This window comes from Macaca nemestrina, chromosome 15, assembly GCF_043159975.1.
Source record: "Macaca nemestrina isolate mMacNem1 chromosome 15, mMacNem.hap1, whole genome shotgun sequence".
Classification (NCBI taxonomy): Eukaryota; Metazoa; Chordata; class Mammalia; order Primates; family Cercopithecidae; genus Macaca; species Macaca nemestrina.
Window position 1 is genome coordinate 65,348,369 of NC_092139.1, and position 21,781 is coordinate 65,370,149.

General features: G+C 58.6%; 2 protein-coding genes across 2 annotated transcripts; both read left to right on the top strand.

Moving 5' to 3' along the window:
• Positions 1–3,573: 3,573 nt before the first annotated feature.
• Positions 3,574–10,115, top strand: LOC139358895 (serine protease 27-like). Its single transcript, XM_071080937.1, has 5 exons — positions 3,574–3,619; positions 7,200–7,226; positions 7,792–7,954; positions 9,311–9,582; positions 9,949–10,115. The coding sequence occupies exons 1-5, from the start codon at positions 3,574–3,576 to the stop codon at positions 10,113–10,115; spliced, it is 675 nt and encodes a 224-aa protein (XP_070937038.1).
• Positions 10,116–14,888: 4,773 nt separating this feature from the next.
• On the top strand, positions 14,889–21,481 carry LOC139358896 (serine protease 27-like). The gene is made up of 5 exons (XM_071080938.1): positions 14,889–14,934; positions 18,515–18,541; positions 19,159–19,321; positions 20,677–20,948; positions 21,315–21,481. Exons 1-5 carry the CDS (start codon positions 14,889–14,891, stop codon positions 21,479–21,481), a joined length of 675 nt encoding a protein of 224 aa, XP_070937039.1.
• Positions 21,482–21,781: the final 300 nt, after the last annotated feature.

The window sequence follows — 21,781 nt, forward strand, 5'->3', positions numbered from 1 at the left end:
ATTAATAACTAAGGGCCGCTGGCCAGGTGCAGTGGCTCATGCCTGTAATCTCACTTTGAGAGGCCAATGCAGGCAGATTACATGAAGTTAGGAGTTTGAGACCAGCCTGGGAAATATGGTGAAACCCTGGCTCTACTAAAATTACAAAAATTAGCTAGGTGTAGTGGTGGGCACCTGTAATCCCAGGTACTCAGGAGGCTGAGGCAGGAGAATTGTTTGACCCTGGGAGACAGAGGATGGAGTGAGCCAAGATCACACCACTGCACTCCAGCCTGAGTGAGAGAGCAAGACTGTGTCTCCAAAATTAATAATAATAATAATAATTAAGGGCATTTTTAGAAGTTGGATTATCTTCAATATTTAGTCATTAATTTTCTCTTAAAAATTTGGGAAACATTTTGCCTATTCCTCAAAAAATTAAATGAAGAATTCCCATTTGATCCAGCAATTCCACTTCTGGGTATATTCACAAAAGAATTGAAAGCAGTGTCTAAAACAGATATCTGTACACCCAAGTTCAAGCATCATTATTCACAAAAGCCAAAAGGTGGAAACAGGCTGGGCACGGTGGCTCACGCCTATAATCCCAGCACTTTGGGAGGCTGAGGCGGGTGGATCACCTGAGGTCGGGAGTCCGAGACCAGCCTGGCCAATATGGCGAAACTCTGTCTCTACTAAAAATACAAAAATTAACTGGCCGTGGTGGCATGTGCCTGCAATCCCAGCTACTAGGGGGGCTGAGACAGGAGGAACGCTTGAACCTGGGAGGCAGAGGTTGCAGTGAGCCGAGATTGTGCCACTGCACTCCAGCCTGGGCAACAGAGTGAGATTCTGTCTCAAAAACAAACAAACAAACAAACAAAAAACCATAAAAATCTTTCTGGATTTTAACGCCCTCTTCATTTGTTGGGTGGTTGCTGTGAGGAAGGGGCCTGTTCTCAGCCTTGGGTCCGTGGGCTCCAGGCACAGGGACATGGAGGCGAGTCTGGGTTCCTGATTCTCTAATCGCCGGCGTGGCTGTGCCTTGTTCCTCAAGAGCCCAGCTTTCCCTGTCGTCCTCTTGACTTTTGTCACTTGCTTGAATTTTTTTTTTTTTTTTGAGAGGAGTCTCGCTGTGTGGCCCAGGCTGGAGTGCAGTGGCCCGATCTCGGCTCACTGCAGGCTCCACCTCCCGGGTTCACGCCATTCTCCCGCCTCAGCCTCCGAGTAGCTGGGACTACAGGCGCCCGCCACCACGCCCGGCTAGGTTTTTTTTTTTTTTTTGTATTTTTAGTAGAGACGGGGTTTCACCGTGTTAGCCAGGATGGTCTCGATCTCCTGACCTCGTGATCCACCCACCTCGGCCTCCCAAAGTGCTGGGATTACAGGCTTGAGCCACCGTGCCCGGCCAACTTGCTTGAATTTAAGGCGGAGCCACCCTTAGAAGAATGGGCTTAAAAGGAGGGTTAGGGAGCAGACACCAAGGAACACAGAGAAAGGTGCCAAGAGGAAGTAGTTACCTGAGAGGCTCTAAGACTGCCTCTGAGAGCCCACCAGTGACCCGACCATCGGGTGCTGGAGAAATGTGGTCACCCAGACACTTTGAAACACTTTCTGTGGTTTATAATAATAATAATTATTATTATTAATTTTTTTTTTTTTGAGACGTGGTCTCACTGTCTCCCAGGCTGGAGTGCAGTGGTGTAATCTTGTGTCCCTACCATCTCCGCCTCCCGGGTTCAAGTGATTCTCCTGCCTCAGTCTCCTGAGTAGCTAGGATCACAGGCGCCCACCACCATGTCCGGCTAATTTTGTATTTTAGTAGAGATGGGGTATTTTGTCTTTCACCATGTTGGCCAGGCTGGTCTCGAACTCCTGACCTCAGGTGATCCGTCTGCCTTGGCCTCCCAAAGTGTTGGGATTACAGGTGTGAGCCACTGCACCTGGCCCATCGCGGTTTATAATTAGAGATTATCTGCTAAATGATGTCCTGTCCTCTCCCTCACACTGTGAGGTGAGGTCTGTTTGAGTCACGTCTGTATTCCCCAAACCTGGGACGGTATTGGGCTCAAATCCGTTCAGAAATGATTGACTGAATGAATGAATAAATGAATGAATACGTTTGGAGTCTCCTCTTCCCACTCCGCCCTCCCTCGTTCCCTCGTTCCCTCCAGCCCCCCAGGGACTGCCCAGCCCGCCTCCCACCCCCGACCCGGGAACTCCAGGGACTAGAGCGGGAGGGGCGGGGAGGGTGGGAGGGGGCGGTGGAGGCGGAGAGGTGGGAGGGCAGGGCTAGGGAGGGCTGCTCAGGGAGCCGGAGCCGCGACCAGGAGGCTGGGAGAGCCCCGCCCGCGCCCCGGACGTCTGCGCCGCGCCCCGCGCCCACCAGAGGGCAGCACCACGACGCGCGCGGACAAGGCTGAGGCGGGAACGCCCTCACCCCCTAGCCCCGCCCGGAGCCGCCCGGGCCCCGCCCCGCCCACGAGTACACCCCCGGCGCCGGCGGGGAAACTGAGGCCCGGCGCCCCCGACCCCGCGGCCCGGCCCCACTCTGGCTCTGACGTCAGCTCCGTGCCCCAAATAACTTCCTCCCCGAGTCTCTTACGCCGCGGCGCCGCGCCCACAGCCAGGCGGCAACACCGAGACTGTCACCACGGCCCGGCCTTCCCGGAGCCGCTTCCGCCCCGCCTGGTGCCGGGAAGCACCCGTCCCACCCGAGGGACGGCAGCCGGAGCCAGTGTCGGCCACCTGGGCCGGGCTGACGCGCGCCTGGGGGACTTCTGGGGCCTGGTGTCCCGGGAGGAGGGTCGCTGGGGCCAACCCCGGACCCCGCCCCATGTCCCATCGCCTCCCCTGCCCTTGGCCCCACAAACACCCCTGTCCCTGACTTTCCCACCAGCGCTGCCTAGCCCCACTGTGTTCCGTCGGCGCTCAATAAAATACTGAATGAGGCCGGGCGCGGTGGCTCATCCCTGTAATCCCAGCACTTTGGAAGGCTGAGGACCGATCACGATGTCAGGAGATCGCGACCAGCCTGGCCAACATGGTGAAACCCCGTCTCTACTAAAATACAAAAAATTAGCCGGGCATGTTGGCGGGTGACTTTAGTCCCAGCTACTCTGGAAGCTGAGGCAGGAGAATGGCTTGAACCCGGGAGGCGGAGCTTGCAGTGAACCGAGATTGCGCTCCAGCCTGGGCGACAGAGCAAGACTCCGCCTCAAAAAATTAAAAAAATAAATAAAATAATAATAATGAATGAAGCTGGACGGACTTCGCGTGCACCGCGGTCAGCTTGGGGTGTGCTGGGTGTTCAGGGTCCAGGAACCAAGGCCAACGGCACCCCGCGCCGCGCTGACTTGAGGGGTCTGCCCGGGGGTCTCAGGGTTCAGGGCCAGGTCACAGAGGAGTCGGCTCTGGGCGCTTCCTTCCTGAGGAGAGGAGCTGGACAGGCCGGGCCATCGGGTTGGGCAGCATAGCCGGGCCTGTGCTCATCTCCAGCATAAAACTCCATTTCATGGAGCCTGCACCTCGCTCCTGCTTCAACACTTCTGCCACCGCCGACCCCAGCCCTGTGCCCCAGCCAGGCCTGAGGACATGAGGCGTCCCGCTGCGGTGCCGCTCCTGCTGCTGCTGTGTTTTGGTGAGTGACAAAGGTGCAGGGTCGGGGAGCTGCAGTCGCCCAACAGGCCCCGCTGCACTGCCTGAGGCTTCAGCTCAGCCCCCTACTCCCTGGGACAGGCCAGGGCTGTGGGACAGGCCATCCCTCCTGCCCCTGAGCAGGTGGGAAGGCTCTAGATGTGTCAACTGGGGAGCCCAAAGTGGGGAGGGCAGGGTGGGAGGTGTGCACACAGGCCGCAGAGGACCCCACTGCCATAACTGGGCAAGGCCTCCTCCCATGCCTCTCCGTGGGCTCTGGTGTGCCAGTTCTGGCCAGGCTCCCTGCTTCCTGCCACTTCATTCTCTCCAGCCTCTCCCCCCATTCTCTAGGTGAGGACAGAAGCCTCGTATGTGCAGGATGTGAACTCAGGCTCCAAGTGCCTGGACCATCATTCTTGGGGTGGGAGGGTGGCCGAGCCAGGGCTGCTGCCTGTGCCTGGAAGCCCCAGCAGGCTGGCTGCGGGCTCAATAGAGAGCTGGGGGCAGGGGGTGCAGGTGGCAGAGGGCCCTATCCCCTGCTGACAGAGGAACTGGCAATGCGCCACTGTGCCGTCTCCCAGTCCTGGGTCAGGGATAGCAGGTGCCAACCAGGGGGCCCCACCTGCCAGGTCCTCCCTGCAGGTCAGGACACTCTCTGTCAGGGAAACCCTCTCACATTCCTGGGCTAGCCTGGCCAGCCCGGCAGCCACCACACTTCCCTGTCCTCAAGTCACCTCCCGGGGCTGGGTCGGGTCATCCCAGGCTGCAGCTTAGCCAGGACTCCTGGCTTCCTAGTTCTCCTGGGCAGGAGGGCACCAGAGTGGCCCCTCTGGCCCGGCCTCCCCCACCCCATCCCCCCCAGCCTCCCAGCACAAGGATGATGGTGCCTTCTGAGCGAGCCATCTGCACAGAAGGTGGAAGGCAGTGACTGCCCCTGAGCGGGGTGAGGAACCAAGGTCATTGCCAAAACTCTTGGGCAATGAGTTTAGCAGTTGGTTCACCAACAGCTATGACCAGAGGCTGGACTCCTGGATGCGTCCTCACCCCCAGCCCCAGGGTGGCACCCCCACCAGGTCTTTGGCTGGCACCCACTAGAGTCCTAGGCTTCACCATCCCCACCAGCTACCAGCGAATCACAGGCCCAGGCCCCAAACAATGCTCCCGACATCCCCGGCACCCCTGTCTGTTGCTTCCAGCCCCCACAAGGCGCCCACCCTGGAGGGCTCAGCTCTCCACATCACCCATTTCCGATCAGCCCCCACAGCCACACTTGTGTCTCTCCACACATTTCCTGAGCTCAGGTCCCCCAGACGCAGCCTTTGCCTTCTTGGAGCTCCTGGGCTAAGATAAGACTTGATTCTGGCTCCAGGGTGTTGTAGGCAGAGCTCCCATCAGAAGGACAGAGAGCTAGAGAGAGAGTATGGGGCTTCCAAGATAGACAATGCAAGCAGCAAGGAAGGCTTCCTGGAGGAGGCAGCATTCAGTTGGGCCTTGATCTCTAGATCAAGACTAGGACTTGGCTGGGCGCCGTGGCTCACGCCTGTAATCCCAGCACTTTGGGAGGCCGAGGTCAGGAGATCGAGACCATGGTGAAACCCCGTCTCTACTAAAAAATACAAAAAATTAGCTGGGCGCGGTGGTGGGCACCTGTAGTCCCAGCTACTTGGGAGACTGAGGCAGGAGAATGGCATGAACCCGGGAGGCGGAGCTTTCAGTGAGCTGAGATTGTGCCACTGTACTCCAGCCTGGGTGACACAGTGAGACTTTGTCTCAAAAAAAAAAAAAAAAAAAAAAAAAGAAGACTAGGATTTACAGAGACTAGGGGAAGGGCATCCAGATTGTGGGGTGAGGGGAGCAAGCACTCACAGGCCAGAAGACTCTGCCTAAATGAGAAGTACAGGGTCACTTCAGGAAGGAAGGATCTGCACGGGGAGGAGGCATCGCTGGAGGGGGCAGTGCTCAGGCCGGGAGCATAGAGACACAGCTTCTGCAGACTCCCAGAGGGTGAGAAGGCCTGACAGTATGCGCTCTTCTGCAAGCAGGATCCTCAGGCTTGGAAGGAGCAAGGGGTCGGGGTTGGGGGGGGGTCAGGGAATAACCCTCCTGGGGGTGTTTGCATTTTAAAAGGGCACCTAATTAGCACAAATTAATGAGCAGAGCATCCAGGGCAGACTCTCCATTTCCCGTTGCTCCTGACCCCGCATCTGCAGGGGACCCCTTTGCCTGCCCTGCACCTTCTCTACCTCCTCCTCCTGCCCATCCACAGCTGCCCCCTCGCAGCTTGCTGCCTTATTGTCCAGCACCCCCCAGGGGTGTCTCTGCCCACCAATGGTGTTGGGGAAGGTGCCCCCCAGACTGTGAGCCAGACAGGAAGGAAGAGGATGCCGTAAAAACCCTCGGGGTGCTTGAGCACTCCATGGCCACTTCCTGTCCCCACAGCCCCTTGACTTCAGGGAACTGGTTATCTTTTCCAGGCGGAGCGAAGACATGGTCCATAGCAGCCAGGCTGGGTCCCAGAAGGCACTGGAGGTTAAGGGGAAGCTGAGGGCCGAGATGTGGGGAGGTGCCTGTTCTAACCCCCCGCCCAGCTACGGGCAAATCTGCCCCCACAGAAGCAGACGCACGGAGTGCAGGGGTGGTGAGAGGACTCAAGGCCAGGCAGTTCCAGGCTTTGCTACCCCTGGGGCTGTACACTGTGGTCCTGACTGGGGTCTCCAAGCTGGGGTAGAGGCTCCAGTGTTTGGTTAAAGGCCCAGCAAGAGGTCCTTTGTGTCCTCGGTGTGGGAGGCAATGTCCCATCCTTGGTTCCCCTGAACGATCCCATACCTTACTTCTCTTCCTGGCCCCTCACCGTATCCGCCCCAAAGTCCCCCTTGCACAGTCCAGCAGGGGGTCCTGGGTCTCGCCTGCAGAGCCTGCTGCATGCCTGGGAGAGGGGTCAGCTCTTGGGACTCTGGAATCTTGACAAGGCTGATCTCTGGTGGCCAATGCAGACCACTGTACCTTCTCTACCCCCCTGAGGCCAGGGAGAAGCCTGTGGGGCTCAGGCCTCAGCCTCAGGACCAAAGTGAGACTTGGGGAAGAAGACCTGCCCATTCTGGAGCAGACTGTGAGAGAGCCTGGGCAGCTCAAATGCAGAGACAGTTCCTGGGCCTCTTCTGCTCCAAGCTGTTCCAGGAGAAAAGGCCAACCCCACAGTGTCAGGGCTGAAGGCTGGACCCTCCCCAGAAACTTCCAGACAAGGATGGGTGGGGAGTGTGGAGAGAGAGAACCCTTGCCAGGATGAGAAGGGGACATCTAGCCTGGGGATCCCTTCACTGGCACCTCCTGACCGGCTCCCCATGTGGCAAGGAGCATCCACCCTTGCAGATAAGCTCTGGCCCATGGGCCTGGGCCTGAGCATATGGCAGAGCCAGCCCTGGGGGGAAACTGCAGGCCCTTGGGCTCTCCTGTGAGGTCCCTCTGTGGACTGTCCTTCTGGAGTCCTCCGGAGCAGGGGAGGGTCAGTGGAGAGGGGCTGCATGGTTGGGGAGGGTAGGCCAGGCTGCACCTGGCCTGGCTGATCACCCTCTCCTCACTTCCAGGGTCTCAGGTGGCCAAGGCAGCAACAGGTAAGCACCCAAGGCCCTGGGGTGGGAGGGACAGGAGCCGGCTGGACTGAAACAGGGACACTCACACCGAGAGGGAATTTGGAACGCAAAGGGCACTGGAGAATTCCAGAGGAGGGGAAAGTGGGGGCTGCGTGGAACTGGAGCCCAGAAAGGAGAGGAGGAGGAAGGTCCACATGGGAGCAGGATGGCCAGCACAGAGCATTGACCGGCCCCCTCTGGGTGGCTCCCTTGCAGAGGGCATGACACCCGTTCCATCCTTCCAGGTGCCTGTTTGGGTCAGGCCCTAGGACAAGACCCTTCCCGGGTTATCTCAGTGTCTCTGTGGCCCCCACGAGGCAGCTGTTAGGTTGCCCTTCCCCGCATGGAGAGCCAGACTCAGGGGGCAACTAGGGAGGGTCTGCCTGTATCCCAGGCTGCCCAGAAGCTCAGGCCTCGGACTTCCCCAAGGTCTTCGGGCAGGTCGGGGGCAGGAGGGCCGAGGACTGGAGTGTGAGGCTGAGGGCTGAGCCTCGGCCATGGAACCAGCCCCAGTGAGCGCCCCCACCCACACCCCATGCTCCCCCAGCCTGTGGGCACACCAGGATGCTGAACCGAATGGTGGGCGGGCAGGACGCGCAGGAGGGCGAGTGGCCCTGGCAAGTCAGCATCCAGCGCAACGGAAGCCACTTCTGCGGGGGCAGCCTCATCGCGGAGCGGTGGGTCCTGACGGCCGCGCACTGCTTCCCCAAGTGAGTCCGCCCGCCCCTGCCCCCGCCCGCAGCGCTGACAGCGCCCCGCGCGCGGCCGGTTCAGCACCGCGGACAGCGCCCGCCGCGCCAAGTCCTGCGGGTGACCTCCCTGGGGGCTCCTGGTCCAGCCCCGCCTCCTTTCCAGCCAGATGCTTCCCTTAGGTCCAACCCCAGGGCTAACTTCCAACTGCAACCGCTGCTCCCGCCCGCGGGAGGCGCCTCGCACGGCCTCCAACCCCCTCCATCCCCTCCACCCACTCCCTGTGGGTCCCTGCGGAAGCCGCCGGCAGGTTCTGCACACCGGCCTGTCCTGTCCTTTCCCCATCCCGCATACACCTCAGCTCCACGACACTCTTCCCAGGAGGAACTCTGCTCACAAAGCCCAAGGACCAGACAGAATGGCCCTTCCTCCCCTCACCCACATGAGCCACCCCAGAAAGCCCTGAGCAGAGGCCAGGCCACCCAGCCCTCTGCCGTGTATGAACCACCTGGCCCCACACCTTCTGTGTGTCTCAAGTTCCTCACCTCACACCTCACCACCACAGCTCTAATTATTTTAAACCCCACATCTTTTTCTTTTTTCTTTTTTCTTCTTCATCTTTAAAAGAGTATCATGACAAAAAACCCACATCTTAAATTCAGATACTCATGGCCAGGCACGGTGGCTCATGCCCATAATCCCAGCACTTTGGGAGGCCAAGGCAGGCAGATTAGTTGAACCCAGGAGTTCAAGACCAGCCTGGGCAACATAGCAAGACCCTATCTGTACTACTTAAAAAAAAAAAAAATACCCAGGTGCAGTGGTGCCTGTGGTCCCAAGTACTCAGGAAGCTGAGGTGGGAGGATGGCTTGAACCCAGGGGTTGGAGGCTGCAATGAGCGACAATTGTGTCACTGCTCTGCAGCCTGGGTGACAGAATGAGAACTCTGTCTCTAAGGGGAAAAAAAAAATCAGAAACTTGGGCTGAGAGAGGGCAGGTCACCTGCCAGAGGCCCACAGGTGGTGCTGGCCCTGCTGCACCTGGAGGGTAGTTCTCTCCCAGCCAGCCTTTCGGGTAGGCACTGTGGCTGTCCCCATAGCACAGATGCGAAAGCTGCGTCACAGAGAACTTGTTAGGTGACTTCCCCAAGGTCACACAGCGGCCAGGGGTGGAGGTGGAAATCTGAGGAGGGCGGTCTGGCTTCAATGTAAACATGCATCACTGCTACACCTGGCTGTCCTAGAGATGGCTCTCAAAGACAGCATGCAGAGAGAGGTGTGGGGCACGATGGTGGCCAGAGAAGGAGCCCCAGCCCCTCCTGGGCCTGTCCCCACATGAGGGGCATCCTCACACGGCCTCTCTGCTTCTCCCGCCAGCACCTCTGAGATGTCCCTGTACCAGGTCCTGCTGGGGGCAAGGCAGCTAGTGCAGCCAGGGCCGCACGCTGTGTATGCCCGGGTGAGGCGGGTGGAGAGCAACCCCCTGTACGAGGGCATGGCCTCCAGTGCCGACGTGGCCCTCGTGGAGCTGGAGGAACCAGTGTCCTTCACCAATTACATCCTCCCCGTGCGCCTGCCCGACCCCTCGGTGATCTTTGAGACGGGCATGAACTGCTGGGTCACTGGCTGGGGCAGCTCCAGTGAACAAGGTAAGGAAACACGGCTAGGAAATAATGAGGGATGTGCCTCAAGAAGGCCCAGGGCGGCTTGGGGGCCACTCTGAACCCACAGTCTTCCTGTTGCTGTATTAATACACACACCCGGTCTCTGTTCACATAGGTGGGGCTGAGGGGAGCAGCAGCAGACCCAGAAGGAAGAGGGGGTGAAGGGAGACGGGGACAGAAAGGGCCCAGCCTGCTGCCTGGAAGGAGGGAGGATGTCTGCCCCACAGTGCCCTAGGCCAGAGATAGTCTAAACATGAGGAAAGGGCAGGCAGGAAGGAGTGGTGGTTCCCGAGGCCGTGGGTTCTTGATGAGGAAGTCTGTTGAGCCCCGGGCCGTTCTGACCCTCCCCAGACCGCCTGCCCAACCCGCAGATCCTGCAGAAACTCGCTGTGCCCATCATTGACACGCCCAAGTGCAACCTGCTCTACAGCAAAGACGCCGAATTTGGCTATCAACCTAAAACCATCAAGAATGACATGCTGTGCGCCGGCTTTGAGGAGGGCAAGAAGGACGCCTGAAAGGTGGGAGCAATGTGGTGTCCACGGGGACTCAGTCCCCGCCTCCGGGCCCAGGGCAGGGTGGGATCATGCCCTGCTCCATGGGCTGTGCATTCCACCAGCTGAGCAGCTTGCTTCGAAAAAGCAGATTCCGGGCTGGGCGCGGTGGCTCATGCCTGTAATCCCAGCACTTTGGGAGGCTGCAGCAGGCGGATCACGAGGTCAGGAGATCAAGACCATCCTGGCTAACACGGTGAAACCGTCTCTACTAAAAATACAAAAAATTAGCCAGGCGTGGTGGTGGGTGCCTGTACTCCCAGCTACTTGGGAGGCTGAGGCAGGAGAATGGCGTGAACCCGGGAGGCGGAGCTTGCAGTGAGCCGAGATCACGCCACTGCACTCCAGCCTGGGAGACACAGCGAGACTCCGTCTCAAAAAATAAATAAATAAATAAATAAATAAATAAATAAATAAATAAATTTTATAAGCCTACAATTAAATACATTATATTTAAAAAAAAAAAGGTAGAGGCCGGCGCGGTGGCTCACGCCTGCAATCCTAGCACTTTGGGAAGCTGAGGCTGGTGGATCACCTGAGGTCAGGAGTTCAAGACCAATCTGGGCAACACGGTGAAACCCCGTCTCTACTAAAAAAATGCAAAAAAATTAGCTGGGCATGGTGGCGGGCGCCTGTAGTCCCAGCTACTCGGGAGGCTGAGGCAGGAGAATGGCGTGAACCGGGAGGCAGAGCCTGCAATGAGCCAAGATCATGCCACTGCACTCCAGCCTGGGCAACAGAGCAAGACTCCATCTCAACAAAAAACAAAAAACAAAAAACGAACATACTATAACTTAAAGAAACAAAACAAAACAAAACAAACAAAAAAAACCACCAGGCGTGGTGACTCATGCCTGTAATCCCAGCACTTTTGGAGGCCGAGGCGGTGGATCGCCTGGGGTCAGGAGTTCAAGACCAGCCTGAACAACACGGTGAAACCCTGTCTCTACTAAAAATACAAAAATTAGCCAGGCATGGTGGCGGGCCCCTGTAGTCCCAGCTACTTGGGAGGCTGAGGCAGGAGAATGATGTAAACCCAGGAGACAGAACTTGCAGTGAGCTGAGATCCGGCCACTGCACTCCAACCTGGGCGACAGAGTGAGACTCCGTCTCAAAAAAAAAAAAAAAAAAAAAGAATGGACTTGAATATTAATAACTAAGGGCCGCTGGCCAGGTGCAGTGGCTCATGCCTGTAATCTCACTTTGAGAGGCCAATGCAGGCAGATTACATGAAATTAGGAGTTTGAGACCAGCCTGGGAAATATGGTGAAACCCTGGCTCTACTAAAATTACAAAAATTAGCTAGGTGTAGTGGTGGGCACCTGTAATCCCAGGTACTCAGGAGGCTGAGGCAGGAGAATTGTTTGACCCTGGGAGACAGAGGATGGAGTGAGCCGAGATCACACCACTGCACTCCAGCCTGAGTGAGAGAGCAAGACTGTGTCTCCAAAATTAATAATAATAATAATAATTAAGGGCATTTTTAGAAGTTGGATTATCTTCAATATTTAGTCATTAATTTTCTCTTAAAAATTTGGGAAACATTTTGCCTATTCCTCAAAAAATTAAATGAAGAATTCCCATTTGATCCAGCAATTCCACTTCTGGGTATATTCACAAAAGAATTGAAAGCAGTGTCTAAAACAGGTATCTGTACACCCAAGTTCAAGCATCATTATTCACAAAAGCCAAAAGGTGGAAACAGGCTGGGCACGGTGGCTCACGCCTATAATCCCAGCACTTTGGGAGGCTGAGGCGGGTGGATCACCTGAGGTCGGGAGTTCGAGACCAGCCTGGCCAATATGGCGAAACTCTGTCTCTACTAAAAATACAAAAATTAGCTGGCCGTGGTGGCATGTGCCTGCAATCCCAGCTACTAGAGGGGCTGAGACAGGAGGAACGCTTGAACCTGGGAGGCAGAGGTTGCAGTGAGCCGAGATTGTGCCACTGCACTCCAGCCTGGGCAACAGAGTGAGATTCTGTCTCAAAAACAAACAAACAAACAAACAAAAAACCATAAAAATCTTTCTGGATTTTAACGCCCTCTTCATTTGTTGGGTGGTTGCTGTGAGGAAGGGGCCTGTTCTCAGCCTTGGGTCCGTGGGCTCCAGGCACAGGGACATGGAGGCGAGTCTGGGTTCCTGATTCTCTAATCGCCGGCGTGGCTGTGCCTTGTTCCTCAAGAGCCCAGCTTTCCCTGTCGTCCTCTTGACTTTTGTCACTTGCTTGAATTTTTTTTTTTTTTTTGAGAGGAGTCTCGCTGTGTGGCCCAGGCTGGAGTGCAGTGGCCCGATCTCGGCTCACTGCAGGCTCCACCTCCCGGGTTCACGCCATTCTCCCGCCTCAGCCTCCGAGTAGCTGGGACTACAGGCGCCCGCCACCACGCCCGGCTAGGTTTTTTTTTTTTTTTGTATTTTTAGTAGAGACGGGGTTTCACCGTGTTAGCCAGGATGGTCTCGATCTCCTGACCTCGTGATCCACCCACCTCGGCCTCCCAAAGTGCTGGGATTACAGGCTTGAGCCACCGTGCCCGGCCAACTTGCTTGAATTTAAGGCGGAGCCACCCTTAGAAGAATGGGCTTAAAAGGAGGGTTAGGGAGCAGACACCAAGGAACACAGAGAAAGGTGCCAAGAGGAAGTAGTTACCTGAGAGGCTCTAAGACTGCCTCTGAGAGCCCACCAGTGACCCGACCATCGGGTGCTGGAGAAATGTGGTCACCCAGACACTTTGAAACACTTTCTGTGGTTTATAATAATAATAATTATTATTATTAATTTTTTTTTTTTGAGACGTGGTCTCACTGTCTCCCAGGCTGGAGTGCAGTGGTGTAATCTTGTGTCCCTACCATCTCCGCCTCCCGGGTTCAAGTGATTCTCCTGCCTCAGTCTCCTGAGTAGCTAGGATCACAGGCGCCCACCACCATGTCCGGCTAATTTTGTATTTTAGTAGAGATGGGGTATTTTGTCTTTCACCATGTTGGCCAGGCTGGTCTCGAACTCCTGACCTCAGGTGATCCGTCTGCCTTGGCCTCCCAAAGTGTTGGGATTACAGGTGTGAGCCACTGCACCTGGCCCATCGCGGTTTATAATTAGAGATTATCTGCTAAATGATGTCCTGTCCTCTCCCTCACACTGTGAGGTGAGGTCTGTTTGAGTCACGTCTGTATTCCCCAAACCTGGGACGGTATTGGGCTCAAATCCGTTCAGAAATGATTGACTGAATGAATGAATAAATGAATGAATACGTTTGGAGTCTCCTCTTCCCACTCCGCCCTCCCTCGTTCCCTCGTTCCCTCCAGCCCCCCAGGGACTGCCCAGCCCGCCTCCCACCCCCGACCCGGGAACTCCAGGGACTAGAGCGGGAGGGGCGGGGAGGGTGGGAGGGGCGGGGAGGGTGGGAGGGGGCAGTGGAGGCGGAGAGGTGGGAGGGCAGGGCTAGGGAGGGCTGCTCAGGGAGCCGGAGCCGCGACCAGGAGGCTGGGAGAGCCCCGCCCGCGCCCCGGACGTCTGCGCCGCGCCCCGCGCCCACCAGAGGGCAGCACCACGACGCGCGCGGACAAGGCTGAGGCGGGAACGCCCTCACCCCCTAGCCCCGCCCGGAGCCGCCCGGGCCCCGCCCCGCCCACGAGTACACCCCCGGCGCCGGCGGGGAAACTGAGGCCCGGCGCCCCCGACCCCGCGGCCCGGCCCCACTCTGGCTCTGACGTCAGCTCCGTGCCCCAAATAACTTCCTCCCCGAGTCTCTTACGCCGCGGCGCCGCGCCCACAGCCAGGCGGCAACACCGAGACTGTCACCACGGCCCGGCCTTCCCGGAGCCGCTTCCGCCCCGCCTGGTGCCGGGAAGCACCCGTCCCACCCGAGGGACGGCAGCCGGAGCCAGTGTCGGCCACCTGGGCCGGGCTGACGCGCGCCTGGGGGACTTCTGGGGCCTGGTGTCCCGGGAGGAGGGTCGCTGGGGCCAACCCCGGAGCCCGCCCCATGTCCCATCGCCTCCCCTGCCCTCGGCCCCACAAACACCCCTGTCCCTGACTTTCCCACCAGCGCTGCCTAGCCCCACTGTGTTCCGTCGGCGCTCAATAAAATACTGAATGAGGCCGGGCGCGGTGGCTCATCCCTGTAATCCCAGCACTTTGGAAGGCTGAGGACCGATCACGATGTCAGGAGATCGCGACCAGCCTGGCCAACATGGTGAAACCCCGTCTCTACTAAAATACAAAAAATTAGCCGGGCATGTTGGCGGGTGACTTTAGTCCCAGCTACTCTGGAAGCTGAGGCAGGAGAATGGCTTGAACCCGGGAGGCGGAGCTTGCAGTGAACCGAGATTGCGCTCCAGCCTGGGCGACAGAGCAAGACTCCGCCTCAAAAAATTAAAAAAATAAATAAAATAATAATAATGAATGAAGCTGGACGGACTTCGCGTGCACCGCGGTCAGCTTGGGGTGTGCTGGGTGTTCAGGGTCCAGGAACCAAGGCCAACGGCACCCCGCGCCGCGCTGACTTGAGGGGTCTGCCCGGGGGTCTCAGGGTTCAGGGCCAGGTCACAGAGGAGTCGGCTCTGGGCGCTTCCTTCCTGAGGAGAGGAGCTGGACAGGCCGGGCCATCGGGTTGGGCAGCATAGCCGGGCCTGTGCTCATCTCCAGCATAAAACTGCATTTCATGGAGCCTGCACCTCGCTCCTGCTTCAACACTTCTGCCACCGCCGACCCCAGCCCTGTGCCCCAGCCAGGCCTGAGGACATGAGGCGTCCCGCTGCGGTGCCGCTCCTGCTGCTGCTGTGTTTTGGTGAGTGACAAAGGTGCAGGGTCGGGGAGCTGCAGTCGCCCAACAGGCCCCGCTGCACTGCCTGAGGCTTCAGCTCAGCCCCCTACTCCCTGGGACAGGCCAGGGCTGTGGGACAGGCCATCCCTCCTGCCCCTGAGCAGGTGGGAAGGCTCTAGATGTGTCAACTGGGGAGCCCAAAGTGGGGAGGGCAGGGTGGGAGGTGTGCACACAGGCCGCAGAGGACCCCACTGCCATAACTGGGCAAGGCCTCCTCCCATGCCTCTCCGTGGGCTCTGGTGTGCCAGTTCTGGCCAGGCTCCCTGCTTCCTGCCACTTCATTCTCTCCAGCCTCTCCCCCCATTCTCTAGGTGAGGACAGAAGCCTCGTATGTGCAGGATGTGAACTCAGGCTCCAAGTGCCTGGACCATCATTCTTGGGGTGGGAGGGTGGCCGAGCCAGGGCTGCTGCCTGTGCCTGGAAGCCCCAGCAGGCTGGCTGCGGGCTCAATAGAGAGCTGGGGGCAGGGGGTGCAGGTGGCAGAGGGCCCTATCCCCTGCTGACAGAGGAACTGGCAATGCGCCACTGTGCCGTCTCCCAGTCCTGGGTCAGGGATAGCAGGTGCCAACCAGGGGGCCCCACCTGCCAGGTCCTCCCTGCAGGTCAGGACACTCTCTGTCAGGGAAACCCTCTCACATTCCTGGGCTAGCCTGGCCAGCCCGGCAGCCACCACACTTCCCTGTCCTCAAGTCACCTCCCGGGGCTGGGTCGGGTCATCCCAGGCTGCAGCTTAGCCAGGACTCCTGGCTTCCTAGTTCTCCTGGGCAGGAGGGCACCAGAGTGGCCCCTCTGGCCCGGCCTCCCCCACCCCATCCCCCCCAGCCTCCCAGCACAAGGATGATGGTGCCTTCTGAGCGAGCCATCTGCACAGAAGGTGGAAGGCAGTGACTGCCCCTGAGCGGGGTGAGGAACCAAGGTCATTGCCAAAACTCTTGGGCAATGAGTTTAGCAGTTGGTTCACCAACAGCTATGACCAGAGGCTGGACTCCTGGATGCGTCCTCACCCCCAGCCCCAGGGTGGCACCCCCACCAGGTCTTTGGCTGGCACCCACTAGAGTCCTAGGCTTCACCATCCCCACCAGCTACCAGCGAATCACAGGCCCAGGCCCCAAACAATGCTCCCGACATCCCCGGCACCCCTGTCTGTTGCTTCCAGCCCCCACAAGGCGCCCACCCTGGAGGGCTCAGCTCTCCACATCACCCATTTCCGATCAGCCCCCACAGCCACACTTGTGTCTCTCCACACATTTCCTGAGCTCAGGTCCCCCAGACGCAGCCTTTGCCTTCTTGGAGCTCCTGGGCTAAGATAAGACTTGATTCTGGCTCCAGGGTGTTGTAGGCAGAGCTCCCATCAGAAGGACAGAGAGCTAGAGAGAGAGTATGGGGCTTCCAAGATAGACAATGCAAGCAGCAAGGAAGGCTTCCTGGAGGAGGCAGCATTCAGTTGGGCCTTGATCTCTAGATCAAGACTAGGACTTGGCTGGGCGCCGTGGCTCACGCCTGTAATCCCAGCACTTTGGGAGGCCGAGGTCAGGAGATCGAGACCATGGTGAAACCCCGTCTCTACTAAAAAATACAAAAAATTAGCTGGGCGCGGTGGTGGGCACCTGTAGTCCCAGCTACTTGGGAGACTGAGGCAGGAGAATGGCATGAACCCGGGAGGCGGAGCTTTCAGTGAGCTGAGATTGTGCCACTGTACTCCAGCCTGGGTGACACAGTGAGACTTTGTCTCAAAAAAAAAAAAAAAAAAAAAAAAGAAGACTAGGATTTACAGAGACTAGGGGAAGGGCATCCAGATTGTGGGGTGAGGGGAGCAAGCACTCACAGGCCAGAAGACTCTGCCTAAATGAGAAGTACAGGGTCACTTCAGGAAGGAAGGATCTGCACGGGGAGGAGGCATCGCTGGAGGGGGCAGTGCTCAGGCCGGGAGCATAGAGACACAGCTTCTGCAGACTCCCAGAGGGTGAGAAGGCCTGACAGTATGCGCTCTTCTGCAAGCAGGATCCTCAGGCTTGGAAGGAGCAAGGGGTCGGGGTTGGGGGGGTGGTCAGGGAATAACCCTCCTGGGGGTGTTTGCATTTTAAAAGGGCACCTAATTAGCACAAATTAATGAGCAGAGCATCCAGGGCAGACTCTCCATTTCCCGTTGCTCCTGACCCCGCATCTGCAGGGGACCCCTTTGCCTGCCCTGCACCTTCTCTACCTCCTCCTCCTGCCCATCCACAGCTGCCCCCTCGCAGCTTGCTGCCTTATTGTCCAGCACCCCCCAGGGGTGTCTCTGCCCACCAATGGTGTTGGGGAAGGTGCCCCCCAGACTGTGAGCCAGACAGGAAGGAAGAGGATGCCGTAAAAACCCTCGGGGTGCTTGAGCACTCCATGGCCACTTCCTGTCCCCACAGCCCCTTGACTTCAGGGAACTGGTTATCTTTTCCAGGCGGAGCGAAGACATGGTCCATAGCAGCCAGGCTGGGTCCCAGAAGGCACTGGAGGTTAAGGGGAAGCTGAGGGCCGAGATGTGGGGAGGTGCCTGTTCTAACCCCCCGCCCAACTACGGGCAAATCTGCCCCCACAGAAGCAGACGCACGGAGTGCAGGGGTGGTGAGAGGACTCAAGGCCAGGCAGTTCCAGGCTTTGCTACCCCTGGGGCTGTACACTGCGGTCCTGACTGGGGTCTCCAAGCTGGGGTAGAGGCTCCAGTGTTTGGTTAAAGGCCCAGCAAGAGGTCCTTTGTGTCCTCGGTGTGGGAGGCAATGTCCCATCCTTGGTTCCCCTGAACGATCCCATACCTTACTTCTCTTCCTGGCCCCTCACCGTATCCGCCCCAAAGTCCCCCTTGCACAGTCCAGCAGGGGGTCCTGGGTCTCGCCTGCAGAGCCTGCTGCATGCCTGGGAGAGGGGTCAGCTCTTGGGACTCTGGAATCTTGACAAGGCTGATCTCTGGTGGCCAATGCAGACCACTGTACCTTCTCTACCCCCCTGAGGCCAGGGAGAAGCCTGTGGGGCTCAGGCCTCAGCCTCAGGACCAAAGTGAGACTTGGGGAAGAAGACCTGCCCATTCTGGAGCAGACTGTGAGAGAGCCTGGGCAGCTCAAATGCAGAGACAGTTCCTGGGCCTCTTCTGCTCCAAGCTGTTCCAGGAGAAAAGGCCAACCCCACAGTGTCAGGGCTGAAGGCTGGACCCTCCCCAGAAACTTCCAGACAAGGATGGGTGGGGAGTGTGGAGAGAGAGAACCCTTGCCAGGATGAGAAGGGGACATCTAGCCTGGGGATCCCTTCACTGGCACCTCCTGACCGGCTCCCCATGTGGCAAGGAGCATCCACCCTTGCAGATAAGCTCTGGCCCATGGGCCTGGGCCTGAGCATATGGCAGAGCCAGCCCTGGGGGGAAACTGCAGGCCCTTGGGCTCTCCTGTGAGGTCCCTCTGTGGACTGTCCTTCTGGAGTCCTCCGGAGCAGGGGAGGGTCAGTGGAGAGGGGCTGCATGGTTGGGGAGGGTAGGCCAGGCTGCACCTGGCCTGGCTGATCACCCTCTCCTCACTTCCAGGGTCTCAGGTGGCCAAGGCAGCAACAGGTAAGCACCCAAGGCCCTGGGGTGGGAGGGACAGGAGCCGGCTGGACTGAAACAGGGACACTCACACCGAGAGGGAATTTGGAACGCAAAGGGCACTGGAGAATTCCAGAGGAGGGGAAAGTGGGGGCTGCGTGGAACTGGAGCCCAGAAAGGAGAGGAGGAGGAAGGTCCACATGGGAGCAGGATGGCCAGCACAGAGCATTGAGGCGCAGCGCAGGACAAGGGTGGCGGGGTCTGAGGATCACCCTGAAAAGTGACCGGCCCCCTCTGGGTGGCTCCCTTGCAGAGGGCATGACACCCGTTCCATCCTTCCAGGTGCCTGTTTGGGTCAGGCCCTAGGACAAGACCCTTCCCGGGTTATCTCAGTGTCTCTGTGGCCCCCACGAGGCAGCTGTTAGGTTGCCCTTCCCCGCATGGAGAGCCAGACTCAGGGGGCAACTAGGGAGGGTCTGCCTGTATCCCAGGCTGCCCAGAAGCTCAGGCCTCGGACTTCCCCAAGGTCTTCGGGCAGGTCGGGGGCAGGAGGGCCGAGGACTGGAGTGTGAGGCTGAGGGCTGAGCCTCGGCCATGGAACCAGCCCCAGTGAGCGCCCCCACCCACACCCCATGCTCCCCCAGCCTGTGGGCACACCAGGATGCTGAACCGAATGGTGGGCGGGCAGGACGCGCAGGAGGGCGAGTGGCCCTGGCAAGTCAGCATCCAGCGCAACGGAAGCCACTTCTGCGGGGGCAGCCTCATCGCGGAGCGGTGGGTCCTGACGGCCGCGCACTGCTTCCCCAAGTGAGTCCGCCCGCCCCTGCCCCCGCCCGCAGCGCTGACAGCGCCCCGCGCGCGGCCGGTTCAGCACCGCGGACAGCGCCCGCCGCGCCAAGTCCTGCGGGTGACCTCCCTGGGGGCTCCTGGTCCAGCCCCGCCTCCTTTCCAGCCAGATGCTTCCCTTAGGTCCAACCCCAGGGCTAACTTCCAACTGCAACCGCTGCTCCCGCCCGCGGGAGGCGCCTCGCACGGCCTCCAACCCCCTCCATCCCCTCCACCCACTCCCTGTGGGTCCCTGCGGAAGCCGCCGGCAGGTTCTGCACACCGGCCTGTCCTGTCCTTTCCCCATCCCGCATACACCTCAGCTCCACGACACTCTTCCCAGGAGGAACTCTGCTCACAAAGCCCAAGGACCAGACAGAATGGCCCTTCCTCCCCTCACCCACATGAGCCACCCCAGAAAGCCCTGAGCAGAGGCCAGGCCACCCAGCCCTCTGCCGTGTATGAACCACCTGGCCCCACACCTTCTGTGTGTCTCAAGTTCCTCACCTCACACCTCACCACCACAGCTCTAATTATTTTAAACCCCACATCTTTTTCTTTTTTCTTTTTTCTTCTTCATCTTTAAAAGAGTATCATGACAAAAAACCCACATCTTAAATTCAGATACTCATGGCCAGGCACGGTGGCTCATGCCCATAATCCCAGCACTTTGGGAGGCCAAGGCGGGCAGATTAGTTGAACCCAGGAGTTCAAGACCAGCCTGGGCAACATAGCAAGACCCTATCTGTACTACTTAAAAAAAAAAAAATACCCAGGTGCAGTGGTGCCTGTGGTCCCAAGTACTCAGGAAGCTGAGGTGGGAGGATGGCTTGAACCCAGGGGTTGGAGGCTGCAATGAGCGACAATTGTGTCACTGCTCTGCAGCCTGGGTGACAGAATGAGAACTCTGTCTCTAAGGGGAAAAAAAAAATCAGAAACTTGGGCTGAGAGAGGGCAGGTCACCTGCCAGAGGCCCACAGGTGGTGCTGGCCCTGCTGCACCTGGAGGGTAGTTCTCTCCCAGCCAGCCTTTCGGGTAGGCACTGTGGCTGTCCCCATAGCACAGATGCGAAAGCTGCGTCACAGAGAACTTGTTAGGTGACTTCCCCAAGGTCACACAGCGGCCAGGGGTGGAGGTGGAAATCTGAGGAGGGCGGTCTGGCTTCAATGTAAACATGCATCACTGCTACACCTGGCTGTCCTAGAGATGGCTCTCAAAGACAGCATGCAGAGAGAGGTGTGGGGCACGATGGTGGCCAGAGAAGGAGCCCCAGCCCCTCCTGGGCCTGTCCCCACATGAGGGGCAGCCTCACACGGCCTCTCTGCTTCTCCCGCCAGCACCTCTGAGATGTCCCTGTACCAGGTCCTGCTGGGGGCAAGGCAGCTAGTGCAGCCAGGGCCGCACGCTGTGTATGCCCGGGTGAGGCGGGTGGAGAGCAACCCCCTGTACGAGGGCATGGCCTCCAGTGCCGACGTGGCCCTCGTGGAGCTGGAGGAACCAGTGTCCTTCACCAATTACATCCTCCCCGTGCGCCTGCCCGACCCCTCGGTGATCTTTGAGACGGGCATGAACTGCTGGGTCACTGGCTGGGGCAGCTCCAGTGAACAAGGTAAGGAAACACGGCTAGGAAATAATGAGGGATGTGCCTCAAGAAGGCCCAGGGCGGCTTGGGGGCCACTCTGAACCCACAGTCTTCCTGTTGCTGTATTAATACACACACCCGGTCTCTGTTCACATAGGTGGGGCTGAGGGGAGCAGCAGCAGACCCAGAAGGAAGAGGGGGTGAAGGGAGACGGGGACAGAAAGGGCCCAGCCTGCTGCCTGGAAGGAGGGAGGATGTCTGCCCCACAGTGCCCTAGGCCAGAGATAGTCTAAACATGAGGAAAGGGCAGGCAGGAAGGAGTGGTGGTTCCCGAGGCCGTGGGTTCTTGATGAGGAAGTCTGTTGAGCCCCGGGCCGTTCTGACCCTCCCCAGACCGCCTGCCCAACCCGCGGATCCTGCAGAAACTCGCTGTGCCCATCATTGACACGCCCAAGTGCAACCTGCTCTACAGCAAAGACGCCGAATTTGGCTATCAACCTAAAACCATCAAGAATGACATGCTGTGCGCCGGCTTTGAGGAGGGCAAGAAGGACGCCTGAAAGGTGGGAGCAATGTGGTGTCCACGGGGACTCAGTCCCCGCCTCCGGGCCCAGGGCAGGGTGGGATCATGCCCTGCTCCATGGGCTGTGCATTCCACCAGCTGAGCAGCTTGCTTCGAAAAAGCAGATTCCGGGCTGGGCGCGGTGGCTCATGCCTGTAATCCCAGCACTTTGGGAGGCTGCAGCAGGCGGATCACGAGGTCAGGAGATCAAGACCATCCTGGCTAACACGGTGAAACCGTCTCTACTAAAAATACAAAAAATTAGCCAGGCGTGGTGGTGGGTGCCTGTACTCCCAGC